The sequence below is a fragment of the Haliaeetus leucocephalus genome, unplaced genomic scaffold (assembly GCF_000737465.1).
Source record: "Haliaeetus leucocephalus isolate CR32 unplaced genomic scaffold, Haliaeetus_leucocephalus-4.0 Scaffold932, whole genome shotgun sequence".
Taxonomy (NCBI): Eukaryota; Metazoa; Chordata; class Aves; order Accipitriformes; family Accipitridae; genus Haliaeetus; species Haliaeetus leucocephalus.
The window spans coordinates 14,050,142-14,077,078 of record NW_010973368.1 but is presented as its reverse complement, the minus strand read 5'-3'; the positions used below and the strand labels follow the sequence as shown (position 1 = coordinate 14,077,078).

The window sequence follows — 26,937 nt, the reverse complement described above, 5'->3', positions numbered from 1 at the left end:
AACATTTGCCACCAGTACAAACTTCTTCCAGGACATTTTGGGGGTGGGAAGAGGTAGGGGTGGCTTATGAAATCTGCACCTCAAACCATTCTTTTCAAATATATGGAAACGACTGTGTTTGTTGCATTTGGCTTTGAAAGCGTCAAAAGAAAACACACTCCTTGAAAACTTGGAAAGTAAAGAAAGGAAGTTTACCAGTAAATAAGTTACTAAAAAAAGTAAAATGTCAAACAACTGAAGTACAAAAGAATGACTTTGAGTATGCAAGACAAGCAAGAGAATACAATATGCTTTCCTAACAACAGTTCTTCAGAATAGGGTAACATACTTTTTGAACAAAATGATTAAATGAAGTCATTAAAATGATAGTTGGATTTGAGGAGTTTTCAATACGAGAGAGGCTTCAGCAGTCCTATTTTTACATCTGAAACAAAGAAAATGCTATGCTTAAAGTCATCAACCACACTTTGCTAATAACCAGGAAAATGAGTCTGTATAGCAGTCAGAACAGAAATGAGAAGGCACTAGACCTTTTAAATATGTTATTCCAGTTTTATTTCAAAACAACGGATTCCCTTGTTTTCAAAACATAACCTCATCATTCATTCAACATTTTATGCTACAACTTATTTATTTCAGTGAGTAGCTACTCAGACATTACACAAGCAAGCAAGCAGAGCACTGGACATCCACAAAAATACACCACCCATTGGCTCATAACAATTCCTTTTGGTTTGCCAAACTTCATAAAGCAGTCTCCTTGATAAGAATAATGTTCATGTCCAAATTAGATGTAATTTTGCAGTATCTAAGTGAAAAGTAGTGGTAAATTAAACACTGCATTTTTTGACTTGCAACTCTGACAAGATGACTCAAAGCCAAGCAAGGAAGTACTTTAAGAAAGGTTACATGCTTCTCAACTACTAAAAAAAGGTAAACCATTATTTTGTTATGAGAAGCACGAGTCAAGCTTTCACTGGAACTAGATACTTCACAAAGTTATTCTTCAAAACTACAACTTTTGTAGCCTTTTCACTAACATAAAAAGAAAAACTGAGGGGGGGGGGGTGAGAATTGGCATTGGGTTTTGGTTGGTTCTTTTCTTTGCCCTGGGCCCTATGTCTGAAATTCTGGTCTCCTTGTTTTGAGAGAAACTCTGAATAATTGGAAAAACAATACAAACACAAATACTATGCAAAAAAAACCAAACCAACCCAACCTAAAATTTGCTACCTGTCCTCCAAAGAATTGTTTAAACACATCTTATAACAAACAAGAATGGAAGGATGTGATTTTTGTCTTATGTTCTCTTTTTTTAATTCAAACACTTGAGAAATATTTAAAAGATGTCTCTACCATTTTGGACTTCATCTCAGTGTACATCTAAGTGACCTCCAATAAGGCTTTACTCAAAATTAGAAGTCAGATGCAACACTGCTGTTCCTTATAAAATACCCATAACAAAACTAAATAAGGCTTTATTTCTACATTATAACGCAGAAAAAAGCACTTTCTTTCAGTTCACCTTTAAGATATGAATTTGTGTACATAAAGAATAAAAATGCATCCTCACTTCAAAATTGGCAAAATTTTGCATCAGTATTTAAGTATACATAAATTATGCAAATATTTTAATAAAACATTTATTCTTCAAAACCAGGTACAAACAGCAGTCCGTGTTTTTACAGGATTCATCATTTAGAAAAGGAAAGAAAAAGATTCCAGTGCTACAGTAACTGAAAAAAACCCAGAGATAAGCCAAAGAGCAACTTAGTTTGCTCCATCTACTATTTACTTCTGGACTCTCTTTCTGGTTGCTGTGACTTTCTTGGGTTTTGGTGAGGTCATCTTCCGGGTTCTGGTAGCTACCGCATCTGCAATTAAAACAAACAAACAAACAAAGACAAGACTTTCTATTAAAAAAAAAAAAAGAACATAAATGGATCACAAGAAAATACTTGTAACACATGACAGAGTCAGAAGAATTACCACAATTTCTGGGCACCAATTTTCTCCTGAAAAACACGTACAATTCAACTTCTTGAACAGTAGCATTACATACAGTTGAGCCAATTTAATAGCTCAGCTCCACCAAAAGATGAAGAATCAGATCCTCTTTAGAAGCTAAACCCCTCCTTCCTTCCCATGCAGCAACTTTCAGTTCTATGATCCTGCCCAGTATTAAGCCATGTTTGGTGCTCTTTGGACCTTACAGCTAAGCTGATGCAGCTCCGTGACCTGGCAAAGAACTTTTTTTTGGTCTAGTATTCTCATAGTTCAGTGAGTTACAGCATCTTAGAGTGTTCTGAATGGAGCTTATACATGGGGAGGTGGAAGGCACACAGGTACAAAAGAGGAAAAATTTTTTTTAGCAATGTCAAGCTGTTAAATCAGCTCAGCTATCAGTGCAACTTTACCTACAGATTTCAAGCTATTATTTGACAATATTTTATTAAAAAAGGTAACGAACAGTGCCATCTAAATAAGATTCCTAACAAACCTGGCAGGCAGGTTGTTCAAAGAGACCATACTTAAATACAATAATAAAAAACTCCCTGCACTTCCATTCTTTCCTGCTCACTAGCAGGAAGAAGAGAAGAAAAACCCATACCACAGCTCACTTCCGTGAATCACATTCAACTACAGTCACTTTGAGAAAAAATATTACATATAATAAAAATTGCTACCATTTTCACAAATGCCGTAACAATTAAATGTTTTTCATCTCCTAGTCATGGTTTGAGGGTTTTTTTTAAATTTTTTTTTGTTTTAAATCCTGACTTCCTCCTTGAAGTCAGTTTGCCTAACTATTTAAGTTCTTGCTTGTAAAACTATATATAACTATCATTCCTGTCAACTTCTTAATCTGCGTTACTGACAAAGAAAAAAAAAGGTAAAATTGAGTTTCACGGAAGACCTTAAGAAAAGCTGCTTGCATAAGACAACAGCCTTTGAGAAGTATGAGTCAGACTGTTCAAGCTCAATGAGTAAATCTCACCACCATCCCCCAACTGCTGTGTAAAAACCAAATCCATTCTGGTACCCTTACAAGTACTGGTCACTAAAAGCTATACAAGCAGGTATCATAAACTAAAGTAGTAACTACGTAAATCATTCCTATTCCCAGCTAAATTCTGGTTTATCTTCAAGAATTAATTTATAATTTTCAAAGTCACACAATATTTCAGCTGCTATAATTGTGAATTCTAGCAACAGACATGTCTTCTGAGTTTTCAAATTGAGTAGTCTTACTGGCATGTAGGCCAAGTTATCCTATCAACTGCATGAATCGTACCGATTTTCCTCTCTCCATCCTTCCTGAGACTCTGTATTGCAACAGAAAGCAGAGAATGACCAAAGTTTTCTCTTCAAGAAAAAACAATAACCTGATCTTTCTCCCTTTCATTAATCTTCACCAGTTTTGACTGAGGTAACTGATTTTTCTTCTCATCCAATCATAGACTGTATAATCAAATGCTGCAAAGATAGGTCAAATTCACGTTCTATTATCAGAAAGACTGTCAATATGAAAATGATGACCTTCGGTAGGAAAATACTACAGATGTTTGTTTACAGAGAAAAAAGAAATAAGTTATCACATTTTCATGGCTGTATTTCAGGAGTGTAGTATTTCATGGTAGTCTTAGACAATACAAGCAATTAAAGCTTACTAATTCCTAGTTCAGTAAGAGCTTACCCATTTCCAGTTGCTCATGCTGGAACACCAAAAAGAAGAGAGCTACCCTGTCTCTGATTTTTCCTTTATCTTTATTACATTAATGAGTTCTTTTCAAGGCTTTTCTAAACAAACCATGATCACGGAGAATCTCTAAGTGAATCATAACAAAAAGGAAAAAAATCCTTGTCGTGGTTCTTTTATTCATAATTTCAAACTTAAGCAGCAGAAATATTCTCTTAAACTATCTGATTAATTATGTTAAACTCAGAATGACTGCTCTCAACTCATGTTTAGCTTCAAAGCTTGCAGCTATTTCAGAACTGAAGGTCTTCTATACCGAAAAGCTCGTCTGCATTTTCAAAATTAGTGAGCCTGATAACGTATATTGTCCCCTCCCCACAAACTTTTCTTGTGGAAGAAATGTCAGTTCTGTTTCCGAAAACAGTCCTGTGTGGGCAGCACCAAATGAGGACACAAACAAAGCTATTACAAGAAAAGGAGAGGGTTTTTATAAAGCAGATTAAACTGAATTAGGTTGAAACAGCAATTTAAATGAGGAAGAATTATATAGGCAAAAATAAACCAGATGGTGTCACTACACAGCTTGTTTTGAGACTGGAACAAAGTTCAGCAGAGGCATAAAGAGTCCCACAGGCTCCAGAGGCATTATTAGACAAGTTGACTGTGATATCTGATCCTCTCCATGTAAACAGTATTATAAAGCAACTTTACAAAAGAAACCCAGCAGTACTCTTTCAAGAAAGTTCTGAGAAAAATGGAGGAAAAAAAAAAAATCAGGAGTGGTGATCATGGTTTCTAGCGCTTTAATACACACACACACACACACGCACACATACAAAAAAGGAATTTAACTAATTTATCTGAAAAAGGAAAAAAAAATGGGAGAGATGTGGTGGAGCCTTTTGTACTCATCAAATGTGCAAAAGATTGCTGCATAAAATGAGAGAAATTTTCATGTCCACAGTGGATAGGACAACTAATAAGCTTAAGGGAAATTCATATTAGGTACTAAAAATATCAAAAGAACATACTCTGCCTTATCAAACCCTTTTCAGTAGTAAGGATAGTTAAGTATTACAAGTGGTGTGGACCAGGAATATTTTAGAATCTTAATCATAGAGGTTTTAAGAGAAAATATTGGTATGTATCAAGTTTAACAAAGATGTAGATAGATAAGCCTGTCCTTCAGCTGGTGTTTAAAGCAGATCACCTCTTGATGTCCCTTCTCATCTTGTTTTCCGTTTCTACATACACCATTTTAGAAACACACATAAGTCTTATGAGTAAGAGAAATAAAACTGTACTCAAGTCAAAAAATGAAAGTTTCTATAAAATGACAGAGGTTCCTTTGGTAAAAATAAGCAGACACCAGAGACCTAGGTTTCCCACTTAATCGCCTGCTTTGATGGAAATGAGGACAGCGGGAAATTCTGAGCATGAAAACACAGCTACCGAGCAGATGAAATCAGGTATGATTTAGGTGTGAATGGTGACTTCTAGGTTACATCATAGGCTAGAATATTTGAAAACAGAAGCACATACAGATTTTAGACTCCAGGCAAACATCAGGTAAGTGAAAAACATCTAGCAGCAGGCACGCAGAAGGTTAGTAACTGCATCACTTGCATATGCTGAATTTACACCTGACAAAGATTGAGTACATGCCAGTCTCTGTATAATGGCCGAAGAGTTCCAGCAATTCTAGTCTATGCAAGCTCTTAAACTAAACTTGTAGTAATCATCATTATAAAGAGCTAACATCTTTCACCCTCAAAAGAAGCACATGCCATCAAGTATGTTGATCAGACACTGCAAGGTTTCCTTTCTTAAAAAAAAAATATCCAATGGGTGTGCATACATGTGCATAATCTCACACATACACTTTGCTATATGTTTCTCTTTAAGAAACAAAGGTCAATAAATCTGGAATGTTGGACCATGTGGTGAAGAGTTCTCAAGTGGTTTCTGGAAGAGATGTTCTCAGACTAGTCTCCACGTAGATGGAGCTTAATTATTATTTCTCTATAGACACCCAGTGTGCCACAGCAGGACAGTCTTATGACAGCACTGACATTTCTTTAATAGTGGCAACTTCATGCCACATAGATTGAATTGCCACAGTTAACCTGAGAAGTGATGAAGTAGGAACGAGAGGACTGCTAACCTAACACAAATCTCCCTAGTCAACTAGATGCAACCTTGCATATGCCACTATATCAGAACTCAGTGCAATAAATTAATCCAAGACTGTGTTTTGTTACTAATTTAAGTAACTAATTGTGGACTTGTAATTTCCAAAGGAGACAAATTTAACACTGTCAGTTCTTCAAAATTCTTCCACTGACCCCAGTATCACTTTTGTCTTGCAAAATGTGCTTCAGTCATATTTCAGTGGTCTTTGATCATATCAAATAACCAAGTCATTTTGCTGGATTGCTCCCTAGGAGACCTTTTTCCATCAACTGCCCCTTAAAAGGGTTCTACAATCAGCAAACTGAAAAGGGAAAACAAGAGAATGGAACCCATACAATTGCTATTTACATATGGAAGGAATTAAAAAAAAAACAAATAGCATTGGAAGCTGAAAGACTACACTCAGCATTCAGCTGCAAACATCGAATGGGAAGTGAAGCCAGGTTGTGCAGCATCTAATAAGATTTAAGCATTACACTAGTTCACTGTTCTCAAATCAGTTTGGGCAGTTTGAATATGGTGCCAAGGAAGAGCTACTTTTCTTTTAAGAAGATGAAGTAAGGAAGAGTATGTAGTTTCCCAACTCAGCCAGGGAACCCTGCATGGCTGATAAAACCTGGTAGTGTAACACTTCTCAAACATGAGTTTTTCAGTACTTTGAAGGCTGTTGAAGCAACTGCAAGGGTGGCAAATAGTAGTTTTGGTCAGTTGGCTTGTTCTCTTTTCTCAGCAGTTCTTTTCTCTACAAAAATTCAGAAATATGATTCCAAAAAAAGAACAGAGAGACCAGAAGAATGTAAATATGGACTTGAATTCCAGGAAATACATGATTGCAGGGTGGGGATGAGAGAGAAGAAAGTAAGTTTGTATAGTTATGGGATGGGGTTTGGCTTTAGGTACTCCTTCTTCCAAGTCCTCTGTTTCCTGCAATAAATGAAGCTGATACCTTCCCATATGATAATATGGAAAAACATCAGGACACAAGAATGTATTATTTGATGACTTTATGCCTGTGTATTTCCTAAAGATAACAACAAATCTATGAGTGTCCTTTTAAAAATTTTAATAAAAAATTGTTCCAGATAAAACTGAAACTGATTTACTTCTATTTGTAAGCATTTCTTTACTGAAGGCTTTCCTAAACACAATTGTACATACACAGATAAATCAGTAGTCACATGCAGCATGTGTTTAAAAATAGCTCTCCTCTCCACCACACAGTGATTTGCAGGAGGAACAAAGTTTCATTCAAATATATTACTTGCAATCTTGAAAAAGATTAGTTCCCTGCAAAAATCTGAGTCACTGCAGTACAATTTTTCTTTCTTTCCTGTAGAAAAATTTCACTTGCAAATTTTATATCGAAGTTTGAATTCCAACACTTGTTCAGCATACTGCAATACATCTTCAGGTCACAGAAAAACAACAAAAAAGCAGACATCACTTGTTATTCTTAAATGATTTAGTTCTACATGTAAAGTCATTATACAAAACCTTACCCCATGGAAAATTTTCCTCAGAGTGGTTTTTTGTTTTGTTTTGTTTTAATTTAATCCTTTTTATTAGCAGCAAACACAAGAAAGTCCCATGAAGTGTAGCGAGGAACTTAAATGTATTTACATTTTAAATGTGCTTTAAGTGCTAGAAGTGGTCAGAAGAGATTGTAGAGAAATAAGCTTAAAATATAAAGGAAGACTAAGTAGAAAACTGTGTTCCAAGCAGACACAGGAGTAAATAGGAACACTCCCATGCTTTACATCTCAGACATTAATTTTGCGTCTTTAAGTGGCACATGTTCAAGGTGCTTCTCAGTGAATTCTCACTTGCAAATTGTCAAGGAAAACCATTATTCAGGAAGAACCACAAAGATATATTCAGTTTAGATCTAATTTATTTTAACCTTCCTACCCATAATATTTAAGGGTCTTTATACTTAAAAATCACCTCCTACCACACCTCTTCTAATTTAAATAGCTTTTGAAGATCCTCAAACAATTTCAGGACATGCCGTAAAAAGACAGATCACTTCATATCGCTTTTTGAGTATACTTAATGCAAAATACAGAAGCAAGTTTGTCTATTTCTGACAACTGAGAGCAGTATTTCTCTGCTCTAAAACCTGAATATTCCTGTTAATTTCTAGGTACAACATAGCAGCACATGCTTTTAACTTCTAAAACTAACTCACATAACTCTCATACTAGAGCATTTAACTTGCAACATTCCTAAGACAGGTAAGGGAAGGCTAAGAATGGCACAGAAAGGGACAGATCTTTTGGTGACTAGTCACAGAGACAGATACACTGTTTTGAGACTAACACCCACTTACTCCTGGAGCCTGTTACAGATACTAGTCAATACCAAATCCTTCACAAGAAGGAACAGATGAGTAACAGACAATTGGAACTATCGTGAAGTACAGGTTTTGCTGAAAACGTTTGTGTTAGGGTATAAAATTAAGAGGTAAAAATCTACCTACAATGTGGGCACTGGTGTGGAGTAGAAAGACAAGTAACAAGTGGTGCCATAAACAAACTCAAAAAAACTCGTATGATTTGCTTTCTCCTATAGCTTGATGACAAGGCCAGTAATTCTCTAAATATGAAAATGAGCCTACATGTAGATTTAATCCAACATTAAGTAATAAATCTTGAATAAAGGAAAAAAAAGATTTCTAAGACAATAACCCAGATAATTATTTATGCAAAGCCATGCTATGTAAATAAACATAAAGCTAAGTACCTATTATTTGAGAAATACTGTTAAACCTCCATTTTGGAATGCCTTCTAACCAATACATCAGTATGACTGTTTTCGTATCGGAGCTGTTCACATAATTTGTTATTTATACTGCAAGAGTAACCAAAGACCCCAGTTAAGGCCTTACCATGTTAGATGTTATCCAGCAATACAGATATGCACAATTCCTACCTCAAGCAGTATTGGCTATTAAAAAACTACTTTAAAAAAATACAGTACTTCTATTGTCATGTCTACTGTAGTATTTTTCTCTATACTGTTCCAATTAATAAACCCCAGAGTTGTTTAAAAAAATTCACAACAGAAAATTAAAAAGGCTGGTGTAAAAAAATTCTGTTCTAAAAAAAAATCTGTATTTCTATAACCCAAACTTCATCAACCCCCAAATTAAAAAAACCTGCCAGTGGTAGAGGTTTTATCTCTATTGGTAGCTTTGAACCTAGGATTATTTATAAATTCTCATGAAACTCTAATTTTTCCAGAATTTATGTCATTTTCACTGAAGTTCCTTATACTAGCTGCCTATTCCATATAAACTGATTAAAAATAAGCATATTAGTCCTATTAATATTATGCAGTACACCCCTGCAGAACTGTGGGTGGATACATACAGTGTATGCCAAAATTTGGTATTCTGCTTTAACAGTATGATCACTTATAAGCCTGTATATTTTACTATCATACATAAAGGCAGGTAATACTGAAAATGGAGCTGAAAGAGTATGAAAAATACTTTTCGTTTAAACAGAAATCATCTCTTCTGACAGCATTTTTCCTGGTGGAGAGACATTGACCAATAGAATACTTCAACATCATCCATATTACCTTAAAAGGGATACCTCTTGAAGTTCCAGCTTTCAGGAAAGCGTATGGGTGCCAGTTACCATAGGAAAAGAAGAGGAAACTGATAACATGCTAATTTAAACAGAATTTAAGAGTTCCACAAAGTTTTGTGCATCTTATTTCGGAAGTATAACAAAGCTTGTTTCTTGAGGGCTTTCTGAAATTCTGTTTCTAAAAAGAAGACTCTAACACTCTTGCTTGACAGCTCCAGAAACACCGATGGCTGACATAATTGAAAGAGATGGCCTTTAATGAACTCATCTGAAGTGCCCGCTCTTACACTGAGAACAACCAGAGGGAGCAGACAGAAAAAGCAAGAATTTCAAGATGCCTGTCCTTTCTCAGTGCCATTCTTCCTTCCCCCTCCACCAAGCCTGGGGGCTCCCCAGCCTCAGCAGTAGCAGATTTCATTACTGGCACAGTCCCTGTAGCCACTGAGCACCCTGGTGTACTCAAACTGCTGCACAGCTGATCAGGATCTTTTTGGGCCGACTAATCTTTTGGAGTGGATTAGACAAACTGCATAGTCAGATGTGATTAATGCTGATTAGCTGAACAGCAAGAGGCTGCATAGGTCTTCTTGCCACTGTTTTAAGTCCAAATACTCATGAGATGTTGTTTGAACACCTGAAGAGTAACCCCTGTCTGGCCATATTTATCCCCTTTTAGAAACCAATAAAATAGCATTTCAAAAACTTTTTAAATGTTCCTGTATGACTAAACTTCAATTTCTACAATTAAGATGTATCAAGAAATTATCAATTTTATTGGACAGTGAACTTTAGGGTATTTTTTTAGCCACAGGACTAATCCTGTAACAGAGAAACAATTCCATGGTAACATAAAACTAGTCAGATTTCAAAACAGTTTTAAGTATTTCTATAATAACCAGCTATTTTCAATTTATCAAAAGCATCAAAATCATAAGATTATGAAACAGTTGCCCTTTCCTTCAACACAGATTTATGAATCATGTAATAAGTGGTAAAGTTTTTAATTCCAAATTTGGAGAGAACAAAATGAGTAAGCACATGTATCACTTTTCACCTGAAATCATTTTATATACTCCCCCCACTTGGTATTCATTAAATTGGGTTGTATAAAAAGGTGAAATTAGAACCATTTCACCTGTAACTCCATTGAATTGGCAAGAGGAGGTTTAAATTGAAGCTCCACCACTCATTTTAACCACTAGATGCTGAAAATATATATAGCCTCCTAAATAGCTTTACTTAGTCTGAAAAAACTTAGCATTTACAAAAAGGTGATGCTACCACTTGGATTGCAATTCCTCAAGTTCTTTTTCATGTCTGTCTATGAGAATTTCAATCTACAATCCCAGGAAAAAAGAAATATAAAATAAAATATAAAATGAAAGTATATTCTGCTCATGTGTATCAAATCACAACCAGAAAGTAGTCAGCTGTATTAAATATTTTGTTATAAGGTCTTAAATAAAATCTAAAATGCTAAACCTATGAATAAACGTCAGCATCATATCAAGTAATTATACTTTCTTTCAAGGAAAAACAATCTAATTAACACTTTTTCAGCCACTGACAAACTAGAAAATTCATAATAAATTGAAGTCAAGAATTCAAAAGGCATTCAAGTAAGAGAAATAATCACTGATTTTAATGATCAGAATTCTGTAATGTGAACAGCTGAAAATGAACAGAGCAGTGTCACCTTCTGGAACAACATTAGCTTAATTACTTGTACTTTGTACCATACTGTTTGAGTAAATATACTAGTAAATCCATAACTTACCAATAATATTACTGTCTTGGAAATGTTAAGATTTACCATCCTGCCACACTCCTTCATCAAACCTTTTTTAAACAAGTGGATTTGTTTTGGGGTAAACTCCAGTGCTACTGCTTTATTATTTTTAGACCACTTGACCACAGAAAACTTTTGCTCTTTTACTGAAAAGTCTGAATCAAAAATTCTTTAGGAAAAACATCTTTGTAATTACTTGAATTCAGTTCTCATCTACACGAAGGTGTTTGTTAGAAGGTTAGATCCAGAAAACAGCTTGACTGGATCCTCACCATAAGCTTACCCTATACAGATCTACTAAAGATTCCTGATCTTGGACTTACAATAATCCTACTTTATCTGTCCATGACTTTTTCCAGACAACACTGAAACTATGCCAAACTATCTGAAAAGTAGCTTTAGCATTTTATATCCTTATAGCTGATCCTTTCTTCAACTTTATTTAAACTCGCTTTTAGAAGCTGCTGCTGCCAACCCCGGCTTTAACACACTGTGATGAAGAAGTCCTGGTGAGTCAGCATATTCTGACAATGAGTTGGACAAGATGGGAAGGCAAAAATGAGAATGGATGAGAGAATGAATGACAGCAAAAGAATGGAGTGCAACCACCCCTTTTTATCACCTAGCATTTCTACCGGCTTTAGGCAGCATGTAATTGGAGAGTATACCTTTCTTACACAGACAGTTTAAATATTTCAATTTTATTAATCTAAAAAGAAATTATTTACAATCAAAAGCACTTGAATTGCTAAAGGTAAACAGTTGTATTGGGTATATGTGGCCATGTGGCAGGGTTTTGGTAAGCTGGGGTCAGCTACAGGGGTGGCCTCTGTGGGAAGAGGCCAGGCACTGTCCTGTGCCTGACACAGTCCTTTCCAGCTGGCTCCAAAACAAACCCACGGTAGGTCAAAGTTGAGCCCAACTTGTTTGTGGCACGTCTGTGAAAACATTTAAGAAAGGGCAAAAAACACTGGACAGGCAGGCGGGGGGTGGCAGTGCAGGGAGGAGAGTGAAAAACAGCAGAAGGAACACCAGGGTCAGAGAAGGAGTTGGTGCTCCACAGCGTCAGAGCAGATATTCCCTGTAGCTCGTGAAGGACCCAGGATGGAACAGATATCCCCTGCAATTCATGGGAAAGCCCACACTGGAGCAGATGGATACTTCCTGAAGGAACTGGACCACAGTTTTTTCCCTGAAGGACTGCAGACTAAAAGAGAGAGCCCACACTGGAGCAGGAGAAAAATGTGAGGAGGAAGGAGCAGCAGAGAGAAAATGTTACGTACTGACCATAAGACACTTCCTCTCCATGCCCCCTGCACTGCTCAGGGCATGGGGTAGAGTCTAGAGTGAAGAAGTTAAGTTGAGCTTGGGAGAAGGGGAAGGAAAGGTGTTGTTTTAGTGTTTGTCTTTGTCACTACCCAAGTTTATTTTAATTGGCAATAAATTAAATTTATTTGCCCCAAGTTGAGTCTGTTTTGCCCAAAACAGTAAGTGGTAAACAGTCTCCCCATCTTTGTATCGACCCATGCGTTTTCTCATCCTATTTTCTCCTTTTGTCCCACTGAGGAGGGGAGTGAATGGCTGGGTGGGAGTTTGGCCTTTAGCCAGGGTTAACCTACCACACCAGTACACATGACTGTGAGAACATTCTTTTGACTTACTAGAAGAAGTAGGTTTCTTTTTTTCTGGACTTCCTGTATCTTCCATTTCTGCTTCGGTGCTCTCATTGGCTGTAGCTGCCGCCTTTCTTTTTTTCTTTAAAAGAAAAAAAAAAAAAAACAAGGCAACTGAACTCAAGAGCAGAAAAGACCACACAAAGTAGCAAGTACCTTACCCTCACAGGTATCCCCCAATTTCAAGTATTATTTCTTCATGTATTATAAAACATCTCCATGTGCAGAGAAAATTTATTCATATATTAATGCAAGAATACTAATACTAGGCAATAGACAATTTAAAAGTTCAGTTCCCCTATCTGCAGTTCTCATTAGGAGTTGAAATTTTAATGTATGAAAACACAAGTTTTTATGATCAAAACCAGGTTTTTTTATTTATATTGAATAACTGTTACAAAAGGAGCAATCTGAAAAATCTTAAAAGAACACAGAAAAACATTTTAGCCAAAGTTGATGTTAATTGCTTTTAAAAAAAGCAATTACACCTCATTAAATTCAAGTTTATCTGGATCCTTGCTTCTTAAGGCTTTCTTTGCACAGCTTAAAAGTAGCTAATATCCACTGACAGTACATTATTATTTTTTTCTAATAGCAACTACGGGTTCTGTTCCAAAGAGAGGTACTTGGGAAACATGAAGTCTATTCAAGGTACATTATCTTAAAACCTCTAAATGGATAGAACTGTTATTATCTGTGTATTACAATTAATCTTACTATTGCAAAGTATTCTTAAGGTGGTTATGGAAAGATTATTTTTTTTAAAGCCATGTGATTTTTGCAAAGGATGAGTTGACTTGTACCTGTATCAGACCTAGAGGGTAACTTTGATGAACACTGGAAGAGTTTATCTTTTCCTTTTTTTTTTTTAATTGTGTGAGACTAGAGCTTTACTAATACAGCTTTAAAAGTGGCTACAACTTCACATAGCTCATGAGAGAAAGGGAGAGTGCATTACATCTTTCCTTTCCAAAGTGTTGCTTCATGATTACCATCTAAACCCTGCTGGGCTGAACAGATTGGTTCGATAATTACATACAATAACTGCAGTGGGCAGGTAACCCTCAGCTGGCACAGGGCAGCTCCCCTGTGAGAACTTCCATATGCAAACTGCACTGATGGAGTACATTAGGTACATCTTTCCTGCCGGTGCACAGGCCTGATTACCGCCAGCCAAGACTCCAAGGTTAGCATGTCAGCAGATTTGTGATGCATTAGGCAGGAATAAACACAGACACTTTTGTTCATTCTGACCAAAATTAAGGAGGACTATTTCAGCGCTGTACTGCTTTTATATGAGAGATAATGCATCCCTCCCAATTGTACTGGAAAACATTTTAAAAGCTCATCAGAAAAACAGATATCCAATACACCCTACACAAAAGCAAAATGCATTTATCTTGTTTCCAAGCTTATTTAATAAAAAGTGGTTTCTTAATCTTGATGCAGGTGAATTACATAGCAGTAGAAATCAGGCAGCATTCATCTGACAAAAGCAACACCTGCACAACTGAAGCTGAACATTAGAAGGAACCACAAATCACTAAGATCCCTATTTTTCCAGTTTAGTTTACTTCCAATATTTCCCAGCAACTCTTCAGCACTAAACAAAAGTATGATGTGGTCCTTGCCCTAAATAATTTAGTCAAGAGCTCCAGATACTTCCTTCAACACATGGTACTCTTAGCGTCTTGGTTTCCTATAACCGTTATAAAATATCACACACACAAACTAACATGCATTTACTGTACAGGAAAAACAAAACAAAACAAAACCAATCTCCAGCAGAACTGTGGACTGTGTTTCATTTACTTATACATCTGGGGAAACTTCAGTCATGATATAGAAAATAAAATGTTAACTTTTAATATAGCAGACATCTGTGAGTTTTAGCCAGACACCAATACTGGAGAACGACTTAGATTCCAGAACAACCGTGCTTATATGCAACATATAATGCACATCATGGCTCAACTAGCTATACGAGCTGAAAGCACAGGAGAATCCTGCATTTCAGGAATTTATTTACACAGAAGTTAGAAATATTTTATCCTAGCTATGAAATAGCTTAACTTCAGAACACCAAACAACACTGTTTTAAGAAAGTATTATGGTAGATTGCTCCAAAGGAATTGAAGAGTAGGTGTCTTAAGACCTGTTGTGATTAAAAGATCAGTACAGCCAAAATGCCATAAATACTTTATATTAGAGGTCACCATTTTCTCAAGGGTGGATGTCAGACTGCATTTTTTCTTTTCCAAATTAGACATTAAGCATGCCAAAAGAAATTCAGCACGTGCTAGAAGATACCGGCTTTCAGAGGCAAGATGCTACTGATCAGTGGTAAATTAACTTTATGGAAAGCAGTTTCTAACAGACTTTGGAATTTGGAGCTTATCTTTAAAACACTCAGTCATCAAGTTGAGCTTCCTGTCACAACTGAAAATACATATAATTTTAATTGGCATTCTGTGTTCTTCCTTTCTTCCTCTGTGTATCTAAGTGTCCAGCTACTCTCAACTAGCACAAATTGTCTTCCTGTTCTCCTAGCCTCTTATAATGATGATAATGATAATAATGTCTGATACCCCCAGAAGAAAAACCTAGTAGCATGAGTTCACCAACATATATTCTGGGAAGGAGGACATCCTGCTGAAGACCCTCCTTCTATTCATTCTTGAACAGAAGTGCAAAATATGCCCTTGAAAGGTAGACTGACACAATCTGTTCTTCTACCCTAGCCTACACCACAGCTGTTACAAGGCCTAGAAAATCCAACATAGAAGGAAGAGTCAACTGTCCTGGTATTTGGTCAAAAGCAAGCAGGCTATGCCAACTTGATTTCAAGCAAATCAATCTTATTCTGTCTGGACAGTCTAGCAGTAGCTGGCATGAAGTAGCTAGCATGAAGTCCACTGCAATATGAAATGGTCAGCTGAAAACACTTACTCAAATGGGCAAGTAACACATTATTTTATGTAAGTGCCTGAACATATTTGTGACAACTGAGCAAGATGACCATGCACATGCTTCCTCAAACTAAAAAAAACAAACAAAAAAAAAAAAAAAAAACCCCACACAACAAAACAAAAAAAAAAAAGCCCCACATAACACCCAAATCCCCACTATAACCCAATGTAAAAGCTAACTCCTAATTGATGCTAGTAGGTAAGAACCTATGGAAAAAGTATTATCCCACCCTTTGGGAATGGTCTTAACTGATATTGGCTAAAGAAATAAGATTTTTGTATTTTTATTCCATTGGAAATGTGCACCAGCCATCTCTGCTGGACAAGGACATTAAAGGTCACAGATGTTGGCTCTGCAGCAGGCCAACTTACTCAGCAAAGAAACCAGCCAACCATTAAACACATTATTTTTTTCCCCCAAAACACACATCTCAAACCATGTTGATCCACAGGGGGAAGAGAAGAATTTATGCCAATGAACTCTTCGTTTGGACAGTTCTTTACACTCAGTTCAACAGAAAATATAAGCATAAAGATCACGGCTGTACAATTTTAGCCAAAGTACTTTTTGCTGGGCAAAAAGAAGAAAAGCTGGACATATATCCTCAGAAGACTTTAAAATCCTACAGCTTTTTTTCTTTTGTGCTTTTTGTCCATCTTTAACACACTGCTGATCATAGCACAAGAATTCTGCCTGTTTAGTGACATTATTCTGTATTATAATTCTCAGTTGCCTGGTTCATAAGTTGCCCACTTGTTTATTTGCATTTGTTAATAACAAGTAATAAATGCAGTTTGAAGTGTGGGATAATAATAATAATAGTAATAATAATAATAATAGTAGTAATAATAATAATAGGCCTCTTGTGATAGGAACAAGGGGTAATGGTTTTAAACTAAAAGAAGGTAGATTTAGACAGACATAAGGAAGAATTTTTTTATGATGAGGGTGGTGAAACACTGGCACAGGTTGCCCAGAGAGGTGGTAGATGCCCTGACCCTGGAAACATTCAAGGTCAGGTTGGACAGGGCTCTGAGCAACCTGAAGATGTCCCTGCTCATTGCAGGGGGGTTGGACTAGATGAACTTTAATGGTCCCTTCCAACCCAAACCATTCTGTGATTCTATGATTTATTGTTCCATTATTTGTCCTTTTTTAATTGTTATTATAAACCATTTTAACATACAATTTCCCTAAGGCTTAAAAAGTTCTTACGCTGTATTCAAATGGGAGCCCAAATCTAGAGTTTAAGGCTTCTTAAATACAAGGAATAAAATAGCCCTAGCCTACCACTATAATTAAGACTCATAAATAACATATTAGATCACAGTGAATTCAATATGTGAATTCCAGAATCAAATACTTAGTTTTAAGTATACATCTTTATGCCAAGCTTTGAACTAGTCACAGAAAGGGAACTAATATGAAACAAAAATTAGACTTATTTTACCTTACATGTATTTTGACCCATCTGGAGTCTTACCAATTTAAAAAAAAAAATAAGTAAATTAACTGAATGTTCATCTGTTCAAATGTCATTACAACTATATACACACATTCTGTTATCCAAGATATTATCTACTATGAAAGCACACCTATAAATATCATTCTATATTAAGTTACAGTAACAATTAGTGAAGTTAAATTAGAGAAATAATGCGTAAGAGTAGAACTTAATCAAACAAACATTTCAATATTTGCTTATTTCCTACTGGATGCAGTTATGACACCTACTTCCAGTACCACTTTAACTCTTACTTAACTCAAAAAAATGCCATAAAAGCTGACATAAACTTTTAGAATAAAGACCTTTTGCATGGGATTTGTTTTCAAGTCTCCATTTTCTGACAAGCCGAAGTCAAGTACTCCATCATCTTTTTGCCCAATGGCCTTAAGACCTTGCAGAAGTATTTCTCGGAAATGCTGATAAACAGGTTTCTCTTCATAGCTCAGTAGCTTTACCTTTTCCATATATTTGGCTATTTCATCTAAAGAAATGGTACCTCCAATTAATTTCTATTTAAAAACATTTCAATCATTCACTTTTACCATAAAAGAGTCAGAAATTATGCATGCACTACTTACGCTATTTTTTTAAATGGTTATTTATAAACTCATAATTATGACTTTACTACAACACATTTTAAAAAAAAATTATACCAAGGTTCATTACCCAGTGATGACAGCATCACTGTTTTTTTACACATTCATCGCAATGAAGAAAACAGTCAGTCGTAAAAAATTTAATAGGCCAATCTTCACCAATAAATGCTTGTTTACATATTTCTTATGTCTATATTTTAAAATGTTGTAAAGGAAACTCAATGTTATCCCAGAACTTCGTCAGTTCAAGACTGAAACATATTAAAAAATATGTGAAACATTTGACCACTGAAAAATGAGTCACGCTTGACAGAGAAAACACTCTTCTGATCACCAGAAGTAGCTGGAAATAACTAAATATTTAAGTTTTAGATCCCAAGAAAGTGTATTTCTAATAGAGTCAGGTTAAGAAAAAACAATCTGCTCAATTCGCCAATACCAAATAGAAACAATCTAGACTTCAAGTTCACATTACTTTATATTTTGAATCTCTAGAATTCAGTTGTGAAAAATCAACTTACACATTTCATGTTTGCAAATACTTAGTACTGTCTTTAGGAGCAACAGTGCCTGCAGTTCGTATAACTGCAGCCAAAAGGAAGAGTCTAAACTTCTCCTAATGAACAATCTAATTCATGCCAATTTCTTGTTGCTGATAAAAGTAAGAAGAAAAATAGATACAAACTTAAGTAAACAAGGAGGACTTCAAGCAGCAACAGATTAGAGTACAATGCCCGAGACACACCTCTCAGGAAAAAAGCTGCTGACAGTCTGACAGTTCCTCACCTTTTGCAGCAACTGAATTGATCTGGTTTTATTTGAATACAGTGTAGCACAGCGTTCCCTTGTACACACTCAGTGTACCCCATGTAAATACAAAATTCAGAGCTTCTACCCATTGCCTAAAGTTGTCTACAATTTGGTGATGGCACCCAGACAGACTGATGGATATCTTTTTTTTTTCTTCTCCAAAGAAAAAGGACATTAAAACAAATTATTAGAGAATGCTTACCGCATGGTACAAACCAAAGTATTTTAATTTAAAATAGTTCCTCTTACCTGGTTTATTTTTCCCAGGAAAGCATTTGTCCATCAAAACTGAAACATCATCTCTACATCTGAAAAACAAAATTATTCAAAACTATTGTTTCCTTCAAAGTCTGAATCATGCCCGTTCTGATAGACTTCCTATGTACCTAGCTTGGGCCACTGTCAGAGACAGGAAACGCTACTAGATAAACCTTTGGTATGACTTAATACAGCCATTGTTAGGAGTGCAGTACATATGAGAATCTGACAATTGCCAGACAGGCTAAGTTTTTGTTCAACAGTTTTTGATTCCTATAAAAGCAAGCAAGTAGAAGACCGAAGGAAAAGAACAAGTCCGTTTTAAACCCTCACATATCAGCAGTCTCACCTCTTCCTGCTAGAAGACTCTTTCTCTAGCTGATATTATTCAGAGCAGATCCCCTGACAAAATAAAAACTGGGGGGAAGTGGGGAGGGAACTTTGCTAACATTAATGGAGGCCAGAGTGTTAAAAGTAGAAATAAGGAAGCCAGATAACAAATACTTGTTAATGAGACAGAAACTGCTGTGCTGGGAGAGCTTTCTTCACGTTAAATATCTGACAAGAGAAGGTTGAGCGGGGGTGGGGGGAAGACAAAGGAATGTAACAGTGAGGGAGAGGGACAAAAAAAAATAATTGAAAAATGTCATATTCCTCTACCTGCAATGATGCTCAAAGACATTTAAGATCCACCTTTAGATCTCATCTCTGCCACTGACTTCAGAGCATGGTGTTATAAAGGCTACTCGTACTCCATGCTTCAGTTCTCTTTCTGTAAAGCAGGACTAATGATTACCTGTATACTGGTAATAGTGCTTTTTGGCTTAACTATGGCAGTACTCAAAAGCAACAGTACTGCGGTGGATAAACAACCATCTCACATATGCAAAAGAAGACAGAGTAGAACAGTACAAGTAAAGTTTAATTACAAGCCAAGGATACATGAGACAATGAAAGGAAACAGGGGTACACAAAACAATAGCCCACTCACCAAAAGGGAACATACTGAAAGGACAAAGCATTTCTACATTAAGACGTTTTCATTCCTATTTTCAATTTCAGAAGAGGAAGAAAACAAGTGGTTTCTCACCTGATTTTTGAGTCTCTGACAAAATTTGGATCTTTCAAATTATCCTCCCATGGTAGATGGCCACTAAGCCAATGAATCATACAGTAACCCAAGATCTCCAGATCACCACGTCTTGATGGTGCTAGATATATACGAACACATAAAAAAAGAACCGTAAGAGCAGCTAATAAAGCACACATAGTTTAACAACAATTAAAATTTGTAAATATGTTAAGACAATAGAAAGCCAATGCTCACAATGCAACACTGCTGTATCTGTTACTTATTTCTTTATTTTAGCCTGAAAGCAAGGAAAGAAAAAATATTCTTCCTACATCTGGAAGGGTAACTTCATTTTCAAATCCTTTATCAATCTCTTTCTTCTACTCAAGGATATGACATGCTGCAGTTATCCCAATCTGGGAAGCTTTTTAAGTACTCCAATTGTGGAAAAAATAGAGCAAGTTAGTGAAGTGATTGACTTTGTTCAAAACAGTTTTTACTTTCCTTCTTCTATAAAAAGGTAAGAGTGCTAAAACCCCAGCTCCTGAAAAAAAAATATTCCAGGATGCTGAAATATTTTATGTAGCCTGAAAACTGAAAGGAGGAAAATAATAGATCAGATCCCTAAGCCTTGCAAAAAAAAAAACCAAAAAAAACCAAAAAAAACCCCAACCAACAAAAACAAAACCAAAAACAACACAAAACCACACCAAAAAACCCACCCACGTGTACATTGACCACAGACTACACTAGAAGTTTAACTGGGCAAATCAAGCCATCTTTGTTCATGTTCAGTTTTAAGCATAGGTGCAACAGTTCGTCCTGAATTAAATAATAATTTTCAACAATTTATATTTTTGCAGGACACTTTTATGGATAATAAAACAAAATTTAAGAATGAAGAAAATAAAATTGGTGTTCACTACAAATCCTCAATGTTTAATCAGACATAGACCTGTCCTTTTCATGTTCAACCTTTTCTCACTTCTTGCCTTTTGATATTTGGTGACTAAAGGCATAATTATGAAATATTATTTCATAATTAAATGAAGTTTCTTTAACGAAATCTTCTAAATATTAAGCCATAAACAAGATAAAGAATATTGTGCATCTTTGCCAAATATGAAGGAGCAATGTTCACATTGATAACAGAAAGTATTTATCTCCTGAAAACAGGGCCTGTTTTTCTATCAAGATCTCATAAGCGGTATTCCATTTCTACTCAGTTAAAAAAAAGCTATACACTAAACATCTTAACAGTCTTTATAAATTGAAGAAATCTATTTAACAAAGTTACATTAAAAATACAGTAAATTAATATCAAAGTAAAAGATATAAAATGGGAAAAAAACCAAAAATGCCAGCATAGTCCATAGAGTAGAATAAAATTTTTTTATAGATTAAGAAACCTGGTTGTTTACAAAACTCAATGCAGCAAATGAAGTCCTTTGTGTTCATAAAAAGGATACACAAATGCCTATTGCCAAAAACAAAGTTTTACATCCTTACCCACACCGTTGTGTGCATCAATACTGGTATATTCAATAGTTCCATCATGGCACCTTTTAGGATCTTCTTTATATACTTTGTGAACTCCTTCAGGACAGTATCGGAACGCAAGTCCATAATCCACCAAATATACCTAGTAATTTAAAAAAAAATATTCTAAGATTAAAGAACTATAAATACAAAAAATGCACAAATAATAAGTGTAACTCCCAACCACTCTTAAAAGGAGTATTAAAAAGGTGAGGTTTTTGACTTTAAATGATCCTTTCCCAGTGCTTTATTGAGATTACTACATATGATTTGAGAACAATGTGTCAGATAAATTTTGTTGTTTTCTGTACAGCAGTCTGATCTGGAAGTAGTTTCTTGCTGATGCTGAGGCCAAGTACAGTAAAATAGTCAGTTATTACCAGTAAGATGAAATTAAAAAAAAAAAAAAAAAAAAAAAAAAAAAACTCCATAGTGTTCATAGAGTTAAATACACTTACTGTCCTACCCTCTTTTAAAGTCAGCTATCCCATTTGAACACTGCTACATAGTATTATTTCTCACTAACACCACAGCTACTTTAAGAGAACTGAGATTATTTTACTTCTTTCATGAGCTAAAACATTCGGGCAAGAAGACATACATAATTCTGAAACTCTAATATGCATTTTTTGAACAGTAAAGAGAGTTAAAATAGCAGAAAAATAAAAGACTTCTGTAAATCAAGTGGAACAATCAACACTTTAAAGACCGATTTTTCCAACTAACAGAACACTTATCTGATGGATTTCTTGAACAAAGGAATGAGGTAACAATGCAGACAGGCAAACATAATTTACCAGTGTGCTATATAATTTTAAGCTTCCACCTCCAAATACCTATTTGAGAGTCAATTTTTTTTTAATCTCGAGAATTTCTCTAGAATATTATTTAGGGCAAATAGTCAATTTGATAACTGTCCAGCAAAATGCATAAAAAAATTTGTAGAATATTAACTAGATATAAATGTCAAGCAGAAATAATATTACCATATACATTCTTAAAAATGAGCTTCTGCTAGATTTCACAGGTTCAAAGCACTTCCATGTGTTGTCAAATAGAAGGTTTAAAATACGAGGAATAAAATGCATCAGAAATACCTGATTAGGGTTCTTGTAACTCAGAAGAAGGTTTGAGGCCTTGATGTCTCCATGCACATATTCATGCTCATGGATGTATTCCAGAATATCAAGCTAACAAAATAAAATACAGTCATATAAATGCAGTACCCAGCTCTGCCCAGCAGAGGACCTGTACTCAGCCCAAAAGTGTGATTTAATCAAAAGACTTACACGGGGAAGCCAAATTGTAAAAATATATTTTTTTTTTAACTTACTATTCTCAGGCCTAATTGTAGTACAGTTTTATGGGAAAATCGCTTTGCATTCTCTTCATACATCTTCTGAAGATCTCTGCCAAATCTGTCCATTATCATAAATCGATAACTAAATTCAAGGAAAAAACAACAGCAAAGTCACTGAATTGTACTTAACAAAGTATTTTACGTATGTGTTAATTGTACAAATTACTGATTGAAAACATCTCTCTCAAAAGATAAACTGCAGGTACATAGAACAGAAATATGTGGGAAATACTTAACTTATTTTTAATGTTGTACATTAATTCTTAACTTTTTTACATCAGCTAGTCAAAAGTTGGTCCATCAAAAGAACTGTTCTTTATTCCTGGCTAGTTATGCAATACAATAACCAGTACCCACAGAGGAAGATATTTGTTTTGTAATTCACCATAGGTAAAACCAAGCACCAATCACTTACAGAAATACATTCATTAATTTATAAATGACTGACTTAACATGGTTACTTTAAAAAAGTTAGTTTCTTGAAATCAATTACAACCTTTTTTTTAACCTATTATTAAAACCAAAAATCTCTCACTTGCCAAAGGTGTTCTGATATTCATTGCTATAGCCAAACTGGTTCTGTTACTGTAAGAGCCCATAGTAGCTATATTAAAGAATCTCATGCATTAAACACTGAATGGAAAGAAAAGGTTTTTTTGGAAAAAAATATAATTTTATTATATTTACTTTTGCCTCTCAAAATTAGTGGGTTTTTTACATTAGATTAGTTTTAAAGTTGAGGACCTATTGAAACAATGGTATTTCTGACATACTAAGGCATACATACCAACTGCCCTAGGTAGTGGTCCACACAAAGAAGCCTGACCTACTATAAGCTGCCAGAGAACTACTAAAACTCCTCTGCAGCATAGCTGTATAGAGAACGCCCACTAGGAAACAAGGACTGTTTATCTAAGACAGGCATAACATTCAAGAGCAAGTAACAAAAACAATTCATGACATGGAAAAATATTAAAAACTATCCCTAGACTTAAGAAAAATTTAACATGAGACTAGCAATTATTCTAGCTCACAGATTAAGTAAAAAAACCTAACCCTAGGGATAATAAAATAGAGCACCAAGTCCTTTATATGTGTGAGTGAAAATATTCTTTAAGTGCACACCACACCACAAGAAAGACTTTGAAGGTAGTCGTATTATTCAAAGACTTGTACATTAGAAGTCTACTTTATTTTAATTCAACTATGAAAAGCTTCTAAACCACGTGTATATATATAGCATCACTGTACTACAGCAATGTTCAAGACAAATGGAAACCAAACCACTAAGAACATAATAGACACAAATACAAATAACAAAGAGTACAAATAAAATGTATCTATACATCTATTCCTTAAAAACACCCTGTTATGAACATGAAATTTTGTAGCAGAAATTAACAACATGAAGATAGGTGGAAAATACATCTTAAAAGAAATTAGGTTAAAAGGGATAGTGGTTGTGGATGAAATAAATCCCAGTATAAGCCAATGAAAGATATATTCACCTGTTTCCATTTTTTTCATGCAAGCCAGAACCCCAATATCTTGGTACACCTAAATATTTCAGTTTATGGGACTTAGTCCACTTCTGAACTGAAAACACAAATAAAGGTAAGTTCATGAATTCGCATCAGTAGAGAAATAAAAAGGGAGTACTCGCATCACTTACAGTTTCTGCATACATGTGAGCTGCTTATTTCATGGAAACTTGTATGCAAAGTATACTGGAAATTAATGATGCATCCATTGTAGGGACAGAGATGCAACTAAAGTTTCAATTTAGACAATACCATCAACACAACTGTAAAGAACATCTTGCCAAAAACCCCTAATTTTACTATATGTCTGAATTAGATTTAAATAATTTTAAAATAATTTTGAAAATTACTAAAAAGATTCTCTTCAAGTTAAACCTTACTCCTGTAGGGTCTATTTTCCTAAGTGCTTGTAGTTCATTAAAAACATTTTAATAGACTGCTTACTTTCGTCTGGCTTAGCAGCTCGCATGTAGAACTTTAACTCAGTAAAAAGAGGTCCATTCTGGCTGGGTTCCTTTAAGACAATTTAAAATTAGTTAAAAACTGCTGTGTTAGTGCCTAATAATTATTAAAAGCTCACAAAATGTTAACATCCACCCTATAAAAGCGTGTTCTCCCTCAAATGCTCTACCCAGTGCTGATAAATTCAATAGAATATGGTCTTTTTATGAAAGAAGGTTGGCTCTAAAAAGTTATTTTTACTATAAATTGCTTAACATGAAGGGTATCAAAGAATCCTTTCCCATAACAAGAGACTGAAGAATAACAAATTATCTGAAATGTATGGAAATATTACAAATAACTGGCAGCAAAAGTTTAGCACAGAACATTGAACAACATTCATTATCTCAGATTTTCCAGTTTAAAGCTAGATTGCATCAGTTGCAATAGCCATTAATGAGCCTAAAATAACTCCTGAAATGATTTGATGGAAAAATCTTAACAAAATTTAAATTCTTGTGGAATATAAGGTATTTTGTTCCCTTCATACATTAGTTGATCAAGGTAAAAATTAGATGATTTTACAATTTCTCTTAAACTAAATTACAAGAACTACACCTATTTTGACTTCAGAGTCTACCTTGTATTTAAGCTAACATAAGGTATTTCAGTTTCATTTTCTAGGGACAAGTCTATAGTAACCATATATTATAAGTAAAGTGCAAAAGAGAAACTGGTTTGAAAACACCATAGCTTTGAAATACTGCAAGAACCGCAAATGGGCAAGTACCTTGACTCTACATTTCCAGAACTTAGCGCAGAAAAGAAAAAAAAGTTATTTCAACCTTGCAATTTTTAAGGGATTGATTTTGAGATAAGCTTAAGCAATTTATTTTAGTCTAGTTATTCATATATGTCCAAATTCATCCTATCTCAGTGAAAATACCTGTTTTGGAATATCCTACACCCTTAGAAAAATCTAACAAAACAAAAAAAAAAGTATGCGATTACTGGCAAAGAAACCCAGAAAGAATACAATCACATTATATTAGCAAAAGTTCCAAGATACACAGTGTCAATCTTAAATGGTTTTATTGTAACTTTTAAATGCCGATATAGTGAACCAGAAAATTGCTAATGGCCAGACTGTACCACTCAGCTAATACAGGTTTACTGCTGTCCGACATTAACAAAGCTATACAAAGAGATCAAACACACTGATGAATATGGGCTTTAGTGTGTATCTGATGTATTGGCTTAGAGGCAGAGCAGGAAGACTGGTCAGAATGAGAGCAGATATCAGCTTAAGCACCACTCGTAGGCCTGGACCCTCGATTACAGAGCTACCGCCTATCTCCATCCACCTCACTTTCTCCAGAGCATTGCCCTGATAAACAATGGAGCCAAGACAAGTTTTCCAGCCCCTCCTTGTGGGACCAACGTTCAGACTTAAGCCATGAACCTGAAAAAAAAAAACCCCACACAACTAGACCAACTGATAAATGCACATACACTTTGGTACATGCATATCTACTTTCAGTTAGTTTGTTTATCCACTATGGACAACAAATTAGTGATATAGAGATTATATAGACGGAGGAGAAGGATTAAATAACTACAGTGTAAAAATTCAGCTATCTCAGACAAACGTTACTTGACCTACTCACTTGTTTCTGTGTAGCATAATCCAATAAAATGCTCTAACTTAATCAGAATATAAATTATACATATTATTTTGATTCAATTTACATGGAATTGAAGAATGTTATTTTCTTACTAAAATATAGCAAAAAAATGTAGGTGTTAAAAATTCTTAAAAATATTTATCTTTAAATAAATTATTCCACAAAAAGTATGTCTCAATGCTGGGGGGGGGGGGGGGGGGGGGGAGG

General features: G+C 35.1%; 1 protein-coding gene across 1 annotated transcript in view; it reads right to left on the bottom strand.

Moving 5' to 3' along the window:
* Positions 1 to 1,203: 1,203 nt before the first annotated feature.
* The window catches only part of VRK1 (vaccinia related kinase 1), a 36,814-nt gene continuing 11,080 nt past the window's right edge, over positions 1,204 to 26,937 (bottom strand). Inside the window, exons 4-13 of the mRNA XM_010583916.1 lie at positions 25,049 to 25,118; positions 24,572 to 24,659; positions 23,037 to 23,145; positions 22,801 to 22,893; positions 21,674 to 21,806; positions 20,183 to 20,303; positions 19,084 to 19,142; positions 17,731 to 17,909; positions 12,940 to 13,033; positions 1,204 to 1,874 (exon numbers count right to left, since the gene is read on the bottom strand). Coding sequence (XP_010582218.1) covers positions 1,792 to 1,874; positions 12,940 to 13,033; positions 17,731 to 17,909; positions 19,084 to 19,142; positions 20,183 to 20,303; positions 21,674 to 21,806; positions 22,801 to 22,893; positions 23,037 to 23,145; positions 24,572 to 24,659; positions 25,049 to 25,118 — 1,029 coding nt within the window. The 3' untranslated portion in view covers positions 1,204 to 1,791. The remainder of the gene's footprint in view (positions 1,875 to 12,939; positions 13,034 to 17,730; positions 17,910 to 19,083; positions 19,143 to 20,182; positions 20,304 to 21,673; positions 21,807 to 22,800; positions 22,894 to 23,036; positions 23,146 to 24,571; positions 24,660 to 25,048; positions 25,119 to 26,937) is intronic.